Source organism: Mandrillus leucophaeus, unplaced genomic scaffold (assembly GCF_000951045.1).
Source record: "Mandrillus leucophaeus isolate KB7577 unplaced genomic scaffold, Mleu.le_1.0 Scaffold414, whole genome shotgun sequence".
NCBI lineage: Eukaryota > Metazoa > Chordata > Mammalia > Primates > Cercopithecidae > Mandrillus > Mandrillus leucophaeus.
The window spans coordinates 1,014,049-1,025,015 of NW_012104410.1; the positions used below are offsets into that span (position 1 = coordinate 1,014,049).

The 10,967-nt window shown below is 43.8% G+C and overlaps 2 protein-coding genes across 2 annotated transcripts in view; one reads left to right on the forward strand and one right to left on the reverse strand.

Moving 5' to 3' along the window:
- CBX5 (chromobox homolog 5) overlaps positions 1 to 7,180 on the reverse strand; it is a 56,813-nt gene extending 49,633 nt beyond the window's left edge. Inside the window, exon 1 of the mRNA XM_011992642.1 lies at positions 7,059 to 7,180. The gene's annotated coding sequence lies outside the window, so the exon portion shown is untranslated. The remainder of the gene's footprint in view (positions 1 to 7,058) is intronic.
- Positions 7,181 to 7,249: 69 nt separating this feature from the next.
- The window catches only part of HNRNPA1 (heterogeneous nuclear ribonucleoprotein A1), a 12,098-nt gene continuing 8,380 nt past the window's right edge, over positions 7,250 to 10,967 (forward strand). Inside the window, exons 1-9 of the mRNA XM_011992617.1 lie at positions 7,250 to 7,872; positions 8,438 to 8,554; positions 8,841 to 8,987; positions 9,157 to 9,367; positions 9,456 to 9,548; positions 9,635 to 9,727; positions 9,861 to 9,935; positions 10,141 to 10,296; positions 10,874 to 10,928. Coding sequence (XP_011848007.1) covers positions 7,858 to 7,872; positions 8,438 to 8,554; positions 8,841 to 8,987; positions 9,157 to 9,367; positions 9,456 to 9,548; positions 9,635 to 9,727; positions 9,861 to 9,935; positions 10,141 to 10,296; positions 10,874 to 10,928 — 962 coding nt within the window. The 5' untranslated portion in view covers positions 7,250 to 7,857. The remainder of the gene's footprint in view (positions 7,873 to 8,437; positions 8,555 to 8,840; positions 8,988 to 9,156; positions 9,368 to 9,455; positions 9,549 to 9,634; positions 9,728 to 9,860; positions 9,936 to 10,140; positions 10,297 to 10,873; positions 10,929 to 10,967) is intronic.

A 10,967-nucleotide genomic window follows, 5' to 3' on the forward strand; every position in this document is an offset into this window, starting at 1 on the left:
AAAAAAAAAAAAAAAAATACACAAATTGGCTGGGCACCTGTAATCCCAGCTACTCAGGAGGCTGAGGCAGGAGAATAGCTTGAACCTGGGAGGCGGAGGTTGCAGTAAGCCGGGATCACACCAATGCACTCCAGACTGGGCGACAAAGCGAGACTCTGTCTCAAAATAAAATAAACATGAATCTACATTTTTTTTTCAGGGATCTGCCACTTTAGGAATAAAATGTATTTTAAATCTGCTCTCTCAGGTTGAATTAAAAGATAGGAGAGGAGAAATTTATCCTGGTTCATCCAAGTGGTTTCTTATTTGCAATCATACGTATCCTTGTAATACAGAGGTAGAGGGAGAGTTCTGATGGAAGTACTCAAGAGAGAAGACAATGTGAAAACAGAACAGAGAGACATGCCAAGGAATGCTGACCATAATCAGAAGCTAAAAGAGGCAAAGAACACAGTCTCTCCTACAGCCTCCAAAAGGGCCTCAATATCTTGATTGTAGACTTCTGGGCTCCAAAATTGTGAGAAGAATAAACTCCTCTTGTTTTAAACCACCAAGTCTGTGGTAATTTGTTACAGCAGCCACAGGAAACTAATACACAGGGGGAATAAAATTTTAAAAATCATAAAGTAGACATATATAAAACATTACTGATCCAAAAAGAATTGTGTTTCAGATAACCCAAAGAATGTCTAAAACCTTTAATCCCTCATTTTCAAAGGGTAAATTGAGGCAACTGCAGGATACAATTTGCCCCAAAGAAATTGGCAGATCTGAGAAGAGAAACTCAGAAAGATCTAATATTTACATAGCTGCTAACAGGAACAGTGTAGGTTTTTCTGCAAACATGCTAGCTGGTAGAGCTCCTGGACAGACTAAACATAGGCAGCAGTTGTCACAGTGGGTGTTCTTCCAGCACAAGTGTAAAGCTGTCATCAGAAATGAATATGTGGCTTCGAGTGGCTTACAGAAATCCAACAAATCTGCATCTTGGACTCTGGACAAGCGAACTCTTCTCAGGATGACCTGGACTCCTTCCTATTAGTACAATGATCAGTTAAAATCATTCTCTATAAGCAAGGAAGAAAAATAAAAGTTTATGTCAGGAGAAAAAGATGATTGCCCAGAGTCCAAGTTCACGAATAGCAGATATGTAAACAGCCATACTGAGTCAAGTGGTATCTCATGTTGTAATTTATTACTTTTAAAATCAATATCCATAACATAGCTTTAGGCCCAGTTTCATGTAAGGTGAATGGAAATAAAAACAATCTAAGTAAAAGGACAAAATAAAGACTAGAAATGCTTTACCACAACAGTTATTAATTAAATGGGCTATATCAATAAGATACAGAAATCATGCTATGCAGTTAAAGACCTCAATAGAGCTGGGCACAGCGGCTAGTGCCTGTGATCCCAACACTTTAGGAGGCCGAGGCAGTTGGATCACGAGGTCAGTAGATCGAGACCATCCTGGCTAACACGGTGAAAACCTGTCTCTACTAAAAATACAAAAAAATTAGCCAGGCATGGTGGCACATGCCTGTAATCCCAGCTACTCGGGAGGCTGAGGCAGGAGGATCGCTTGAACCTGGGAGACAGAGGTTGCAGTGAGCCAAGATCACGCCACTGCACTCCAGCCTGGGCAACAGAGTGAGACTGTCTCAAAAACAAACAAACCTCAACAGAAGCAAAAAAGTACTTGGTCTTCCTCAAAAATCTTTGTACCCTGATACCAAACCTTTCTCTTTTCTAGAGTATTGTTAAAAGGCTCTGAGAATCTCCAGAATTTCCCCAGCCATATACAAATCCAGCCGCTTCAAATGTAGGCTCACTCCTTCTTTCCCCAACTATCACCCTGCTTACCTACTACCCAAATTGAAGCTTTCCACTTACTAGTTTTCAGACAGAACAGTGAAAAAATATATTCCCCTTTATAGTAAACACTCCTTTTAGATTTGGTTGCAATGGTTAGGTATATCTCTAAGTTGTTCTTTTTTTTTTTGAGACAGTCTCGCTCTGTCATCCAGGCTGGAGTGCTGTGGTGCCGAGTCTCGGCTCGCTGCAACCTCAGCCTCCCAGGTTCAGCAATTCTCCTGCCTCAGCCTCCAGAGTAGCTGGGACTATAGGCGCCCGCCACCACGTCTGGCTAATTTTTTGTATTTTTAGTAGAGACGGGGTTTCACCATGTTAGCCAGGATAGTCTCAATCCTGAACTCATGATCCGCCTGCCTCGGCCTCCCAAAGTGCTGGGATTACAGGCATGAACCACTGCACCCGGCCGGTATGTCTCTAAGTTCTAAGCACAAATGCTGTAACTTTTGTAATTGGAGGCCCAACACATATCACACTGGAAGTTAAGATTTCTAACTCTGTGAGATTCCCAGAATTTCAATGAAAAATTACCCACTAAAATTTCACCACCAGAGAGAAAAGTTCATCATATCTATTAATTATCACATTAGAGGCTGGACACAGTGGCTCACGCTTGTAACCTCAGCACTTTGGGAAGCCAAGGCAAGCGGATCACCTAAGTTCAGGAGTTCGAGGCCAGCCTGACCAACATGGAGAAATCCTGTCTCTACTAAAAATTAGTAGGGCGTGGTGGCACACATCTGTAATCCCAGCTACTCAGGAGGATGGGGCAGAAGAATTGCTTGAACCCGGGAGGCAGAGGTTGAGGTGAGGCAAGATCGTGCCATTGCACCCCAGACTGGGCAACAAGAGCGTCTCAAAACAAACAAACAAACAAACAAACAAACAAAAAACCCTATCACATTGTGAGAGATTTTGCAATATTTTTATTGTTTTCCCTCTTTAAGCACTGTGAGACTTCACAATAAAACAAGCAATTTTCACTTGCACACCACAGTAAACTAGAAAGTCTCGGCTTGGCTCCTATAATCTTTCAAAGTAAAACACATAAGTAAAAACACCAAGTAACAGGTCACTGCTTAATCTGTTTAGATACTCCTTGACTTACAGGTTGAAAATACGAAAAATTGAAAATTCATTTCCTACACCTAAGGTGTTCCTACCGAACATCATAGCTTAGCCTAGCCTACTCTTAAATGTGTTCGGAATACTTACATTAGCCTACTGTTGGACAAAATCACCTAACACAAAGCCTATTTTATAATAAAGTGTTGAATATCTCATGTAATTGGTTGATTACTGTACCGAAAGTGAAAAACAGAATGGTTATGTGGATACTTGAAGTATGGTTTCTACTGAAAGGAAATTGCTTTCCACACCATTGTAAAAGTGAAAAAAATCTTAAGTCGAAATATCACAAGTAAGGGATCATCTGTACAAGGGGCTGGGGCTGGAGATGGAAGGAACTGACTCAGAAAGTAATCAAAGGTGGCATGATTTGGTGACCTATTGTTCAGATCAGCAGTCTTTTTTCCCCCAAAACTCTGGGTCTATAAACAGCTGCGAAATCAGTTCGGTGGAAATCGACTGCTTTCTTAAGACAATGAAATAGTATACTGCAGACAAAAGAGTATCAGAGTGCTCTGCACATTTGTTTGTTTAGTGAAATCTGTTTCAATGTGTGTACAGGATTACTGTAAAATACATTTCTTATTGAAGTCAAAAAAGTTTTGAAACGTGGATCCAAAAGAATCCCAGTAAAGAATCCTAGTAAAGAGGCTAGCTAGAATCAAGTGAAAAAGACGGATGTGAGGCAAAGTCTACCTTCTTCAAAAACATATTTGCCGTTATTTTAGGAAGCCAAACAAGGACAAGATGCAATCAATCATATGTGTAAGTTTAAGTTGCAAAAAGTGGTAAATATTTCTTTTTTCCTGAGACAAGGTCTCACTCTGTCACCCAGGCTGGGGTGCAGTGGCACGATCTTGGCTCACTACAACCTCTGCCTCCAGGTTGAAGCGATTCTCCCATCTCAGGTTCCTGAGTAGCTGGGATTACAGGTGCCCACCACTATGCCTGGCTAATTTTTGTGGGGTTTTTTGTTTTTTGTTTTGAGACGGAGTCTCGCTCTGTCACCCAGGCTGGAGTGCAGTGGTGCAATTTCTGCTCACTGCAACCTCCGCTTCCCGGGTTCAAGCAATTCTGTCTCTGCCTCCCGAGTAGCTGGAATTAGAGGTACCTGCCACCACGCCCGCTTAATTTTTTTGTATTTTCAGTAGAGACGGGGTTTCACGATGTTGGCCAGGCTGGTCTTGAACTCCTGACCTCAAGTGATCCACCCGCCTCGGCCGCCCAAAGGGCTGGGATTACAGACATGAGCCACTGCGCCCGGCCCAATTTTTGTGTTTTTAGTAGAGACAGGTTTCACCATGTTGGCCAGGCTGGTCTCAAAGTCCTGGCCTCAAGTGATCTGCCCACCTCAGCCTCCCAAAGTGCTGGGATTACAGACGTAAGCCACTGGCACCAGATCAAGTGGTAAAAATTTTAATAAAAATTTCCTTTTATCAAATGGAACAATGACCAATTCTGTATCTAAGGAGATAAACATCAGGATTTAGCGATCCATTTACCAAAAGCCACTCCCTAAACACTTCAACCATCTTCTCTCACTTTTACCTATTTTCCAATTGGTAAAATAATGGATTTTGAAAAAATAATAAACTTTAGCATTTTATTTTTATTTTTTAGCAATGAGATCTTGTTGTGCTGCCCAGACGAGTGCAGTGGCTATTAACAGGCATAATCATTTCACACTGCAGCCTTGACCACCTGAGCTCAAGCCTCCTGCCTCAGCTTCCAGAGTAGCTGGGACTACAGGAACACGAAACTGTGCCCAAAATTCCAGAATTTTGGAAGAATGATTTTCAACCGAGGGAGATCTTATCCCCGATCCCTACCTCTCCGGACATTTGGCAATGTCTGTTAACAATCTGATTGTCACAAATGGGGATGTGGCGAGAGGTGCGATGTTACTGGCATACAGTGGGTAGAAGCCAGGGATTTTGCTAAATATTTTACTATGCACAGGACACCCCGAATACCCTTAACAAAGAATTATTATCTGCCTCAAAATATCAACAGTGCTAATGCTGAGAAATCTTGCTGCAGGTTAAGACTGTATTCCTGGCCGGGCGCGGTGGCTCAAGCCTGTAATCCCAGCACTTTGGGAGGCCGAGACGGGTGGATCACAAGGTCAGGAGATCGAGACCATCCTGGCTAATACGGTGAAACCCCGTCTCTACTAAAAATACAAAAAAACTAGCCGGGGAGGTGGCGGGCGCCTGTAGTCCCAGCTACTCGGGAGGCTGAGGCGGGAGAATGGCGTAAACCCGGGAGGCGGAGCTTGCAGTGAGCTGAGATCCGGCCACTGCACTCCAGCCTGGGCAACAGAGCGAGGCTCCGTCTCAAAAAAAAAAAAAAAGACTGTATTCCTTTCAAACCTAAATAAATCCAGGACAGATACCCTTAACCAGTATCACTTTAGTTCTCAGAAGCTCAGCAACCCCATTACTAGCATACCTACAAATAGGTTTAAAACCAGATATAAATTATATATAAATACTTTGTCCTTTTGCTAGTGCCAGAGAACATGGAAATTTTTCCTCTGTTCATAAACTGCTATTAAAATCTTTTGTCTTTGGTATAAAGTCGGAAAGGTCTCTAGTCATAAGTGTACTTCATAGGTAGTTGATTTTCAGCATTTAAGTATTTTCCCTTGATCCTGAATTATTGAAAAAAGCAGTAAGACTCTGATACAGCCAATGTTATCAAAATTTATTTATTTCTCCAAAAGATCCTGGAATAAGCAGAGGGGGCATTACCAAAAGGAGATAGACTGCATGTAAAACACACTTCGAAGGAAATCTAATTAAAAGGCAAGGAATAATCCAGGTGATGGATGAGTCTTCAGTCCCCAGAACCCTAAATATTACCCTCTTTAAGCGTTTCTTTTTTAATCCAAAGGCAGATATCCTCAAATGAACATCAAAAAGAGGGGTTTTAGGATATCTTTAATGGTGTAAAGAAAGGAAATGTATGAGAGGGAAAGTTCCCGGGAGAAAGAGACTAAAATAAAAGCACTGGGCACATGGATTATACAAATCAGAAAAAGGGTGGTAAGTATGTGATTATGATTAGAAACACAAAACAATTCACTTCATTTTTTATTTAATTTTAATCACAAATCATTAATCTTGCAAAGTTTTAAACATTAAAGAACCAGCCTGCCTCGATCCTACTGTGTCCCTAGGACTGACACACTTTGGTGTATAGCTTTCGAAAACTTTTCTATGGACCTACAAACATATTGTTCGTGGAAATATGCACTATCAGGATATAGAGATTTCTCCTATTCGTTCTAACATTTTAACAGTCTTCCTAAAGAAGCGACTTCTGAAAGTATTATTTAAAAAACAAACAAAAACCTCCTCTGTTCCCCAAACCTCAAGTGGTGAGGAGGCGGGGGAAAAATGGTCAAGTCGAGGAATACAGGAGGAAACTTAGGCTTTCAGGGAGGTGTATGGGACTGAGGCCTAAAGGCTCCGTTAGAACATTAGAAAAGTCATTGTGGATAAAACATTTATCCTCACACGCCATTACAGGCACAGACTCCCCTTCCTCACAACCCCAAATCGAAGACCTCTCTCTTTTGGAGAGCCGATTGGACGACTGGGTCCCAGCGCTTTCCTTAGGCTGTCCGCCTACTGGCTCCAGATTCGTTCCATCCGTTTAACCGCCCGATCCCGCATTCCCCATTGGAGTCAAACCGCTGCCTCCTGGAGAAGCCCAACCTACCGCGCGCTTCCTGCTCACTGGCTCAGTGAGACGCTCCTCAGAAGGGGAAAACCCATCTCCTACATTCCGATGGCCCAAGGGCCGATCAGTCGGCAGCTCAAGGCACACCCAATTGGTCTATACACAAGCCAGTCAAAGTCTTCGGCTGCAGAGCTCCCAAGAACCTACAGGGATTAAAACATCCCGCCCCCTGTTCTTCTATTGGTTGACCCGATCCACCGCTGCCCCTTGACTATCCCCCACCCCGCGGTCCATTCATTTCACACAATAACGGGCCCAAATGGAGTCAGTTCAAGACCTACTATGGGTAGATAAGACTGTCTGCCACTTACCCGGGATTGAGAGTGATCACTCACGCTAACGTCTGCCCTGTTCCTGTTTGGTGAGGCCGCACCACTAGCCACCACCGCCGCCGCCTTCTGCGCAACGCCAACCGCCCGCCAAAACGGATCCTTCCCTGCGCCTGCGCAACCAATCCTGGGACCGGACCTTTTTTCTCCGCCCACTGCGCATGCGCAAAGCTAGAACCAACTCCCGCCAACACGCAGGCGCCGTAGGTTCACTGCCTAGTCCTGCCCGCCATTTCACGTGTTCCCAGAGGCAGGTGGAACTTCTTAATGCGCCTGCGCAAAATTCGCCATTTTGCTACACGTGCGGTCAACAAGCGTTCTTTGCAAAAAAACTGTGACCTCCTGGCTGCTTGTCTAATACATAGTGTTAATCATGCTTTGCCACGCGGCTTGACTGTAATATTTACGCGTGGAAGATGAAAAAGGCGTTAAACACCCCAGGTAGATTCAAACATGAATGATTGGTCGGTTGGCCAATCAGACTGGTTAACAATAATATTACTCGAGAACCAATTGACTGCAAGGGGTGGAGACGCGTAGAACGCCCAAAGGAATGACGTTACACAGCAATGTGGCACCACAGGCCAATAGCAAGGGGAAGCGATTTCAAATGTCCAATCAGAGCTGTTCCAGGGCGGAGTCTACCAATGCCGAAAGCGAGGAGGCGGGGTAAAAAAGAGAGGCCGAAGGTAGGCTGGCAGATACGTTCGTCAGCTTGCTCCTTTCTGCCCGTGGACGCCGCCGAAGAAGCATCGTTAAAGTCTCTCTTCTCCCTGCCGTCATGTCTAAGTCAGAGGTGAGTTAGGCGAGCTTTCCAACTTGAATTTTTTCGTCTCCCTTTCCTGAATCGGTAAGATGCGGCTTGGTTTCGTTCCTTGCACCAGCCGATTCTACAGTTAACTTCGGTCGCTGCCAAGGCCTACCCCTCCCAAAGTTCAAGTCGCCATTTTGTCCTCTTGATCGCCATGAGGCCGCTCTCCGCCAACCACGAGTTATCACGCGGGACTCGCTACTCGTAGCAAAATTCTTAGGCACACAGGATCTTTGTCTTTTTTTAAACCTTGCCTTGGTGAGCGAGATTTCTGAAGAGTGGTTAGTCCCATTATGGAGATGCACCCCTCCCACCCAAGCCTTTGTTGCGCGTGCGTCGGAAGACGACTAGAGACGCATGCGCTTGCGATTTCCCAGCACTCCCAACCCCCAGCATACTGCCTCCCTTGGTGGGGAGAAGCACGTGGCTTGTTGCGACCTGAACAAACAATAAGTGCTAGGTACACAGTTGGTGTCTAGTTTTTCTTTTCCTTGATGGAAATTGTTTCGTGTTGTAGTCCATTTAACACTTCCCCCTTCCCCCACTCCAGTCTCCTAAAGAGCCCGAACAGCTGAGGAAGCTCTTCATTGGAGGGTTGAGCTTTGAAACCACCGATGAGAGCCTGAGGAGCCATTTTGAGCAATGGGGAACGCTCACGGACTGTGTGGTAAGAATTGGGACAAAGCAGTAAAATAGGCGATTTCCTTGGCATATCTTGGTGCAGTCCTCTCTGAATGCTTATGAAAGTTGTTAGTAACATTATGGTTAGAGCTTTGTCGACAAAGGAACATTCTGCTTTGATTTTAAAAGCTACCTATTAAATCTAGGGTAGTGGGAAACTGGACCGCTTTTCATAAAAGGCTGGTATAAAGTTTCCTATTGCCATATTCAAAGTTAAAATGACAAAAGCTTCTGCGGTCAGACTTTGTTACATAAATTAACACTGTTCTCAGGTAATGAGAGATCCAAACACCAAGCGTTCCAGGGGCTTTGGGTTTGTCACATATGCCACTGTGGAGGAGGTGGATGCAGCTATGAATGCAAGGCCACACAAGGTGGACGGAAGAGTTGTGGAACCAAAGAGAGCTGTCTCAAGAGAAGTGAGTTGTTTTGTGTTGGGTTTTTTTTTTGGTTTTTTTTCCGCCTTCAACTCATTTAGAGATGTGCTGCTATGGACTTAAGGTTCAGGAGTTTTCTAAACTTACCAGAACAATTTTTGATTTGAATATAGGGTTTGCTAATCTAAACCTGTGGTTTTCCTCCTATTAGGATTCTCAAAGACCAGGTGCCCACTTAACTGTGAAAAAGATATTTGTTGGTGGCATTAAAGAAGACACCGAAGAACATCACCTAAGAGATTATTTTGAACAGTATGGGAAAATTGAAGTGATTGAAATCATGACTGACCGAGGCAGTGGCAAGAAAAGGGGCTTTGCCTTTGTAACCTTTGACGACCATGACTCCGTGGATAAGATTGTCAGTAAGTATCCGATAGTGGCATTTAGTAAGGGTTCCACAATCCATGTGGCATTCTAAACCCTGAGACCATGTATTTATATTTTTTTTAGTTCAGAAATACCATACTGTGAATGGCCACAACTGTGAAGTTAGGAAAGCCCTGTCAAAGCAAGAGATGGCTAGTGCTTCATCCAGCCAAAGAGGTATGCTTGTTGCTTAATTAAACCTTAAAGGTAACTTTGAGTTACTTCAGTATGAATGATTTAATGCTTAAACTTCATTTCTTAAGGTCGAAGTGGTTCTGGAAACTTTGGTGGTGGTCGTGGAGGTGGTTTCGGTGGGAATGACAACTTCGGTCGTGGAGGAAACTTCAGTGGTCGTGGTATGTATAGTTTATGTACGTGTAGTTCTGACGTCACACCGTCTTTGCTATGTAGATTTTACAGTGTGGGAAGTGCATTCAGAATGTCATTTTCAGTGCAAGTCATACTTAAACTTGAAACTTTTTCTTCCAGGTGGCTTTGGTGGCAGCCGTGGTGGTGGTGGATATGGTGGCAGTGGGGATGGCTATAATGGATTTGGTAATGATGGTAAGTTTTTTAGGACTAAGTAGAGAAAAAATCCTGGCAACCTGGATCTTTAGAATAGGTTGATAAGAGACTAAAATTCTGGTGCATGACAAACTCAACCTTGCCCATAACACGCATGCTGTGAGCAGGCCTTCAGCCATTACACTTGCACACGTTTTCATTGTCAAATACTTTTGTCTTATTGAGAAGAATTGTATTCTTGTAGGTGGTTATGGAGGAGGCGGCCCTGGTTACTCTGGAGGAAGCAGAGGCTATGGAAGTGGTGGACAGGGTTATGGAAACCAGGGCAGTGGCTATGGCGGGAGTGGCAGCTATGACAGCTATAACAACGGAGGCGGAGGCGGCTTTGGCGGTGGTAGTGGTAGGTATCCAGTGATCCAAGTACTTGGTGTGACAGCTAGATTAGCCTTTTAGAGCTTGGGTTCTGGTGCTGTTAAAGCATTGTGTGGTACATTGCATGGTATAATAAAAACAAATGGGCTTGCTATGCTACCTCCTCCTAGCTTTAAGCTGGGGCCGCCTCACTCCCAATTAGTAGAGATAAGTGGATAGTATTGTCTTTGAGTTAGATTAGTATCATAGAAGGATTTAGTATCTTAACTCCTTTGGGACCTTAGGCGCTTAGTTGATGTATCCAAGATACTTCTGCTTGCTGTGGCCCTGGATCCATGAAGGCCTTCAAGGCTGGAGAATATGCTTGAGCCACTATGAAAATCTCTTTATTTTATGTCATGGTGAGTTAGGCCAGTTTTCTTTTTATTACTGGATTATTCAACTGAATGCCTTTCCCAGAGAATGAAATGCAAAGATTGGAGTCACCATAGTTTGGGAGAAAGGAAGGCAGATAACTCAACCTTATTTTATTCTGACCACTAAACAGAATTGGAAACTAGCATCATCCTCAGGTAACAGACGAAGGCCCTCTTTCCCATTTATAGGAAGCAATTTTGGAGGTGGTGGAAGCTACAATGATTTTGGCAATTACAACAATCAGTCTTCAAATTTTGGACCCATGAAGGGAGGAAATTTTGG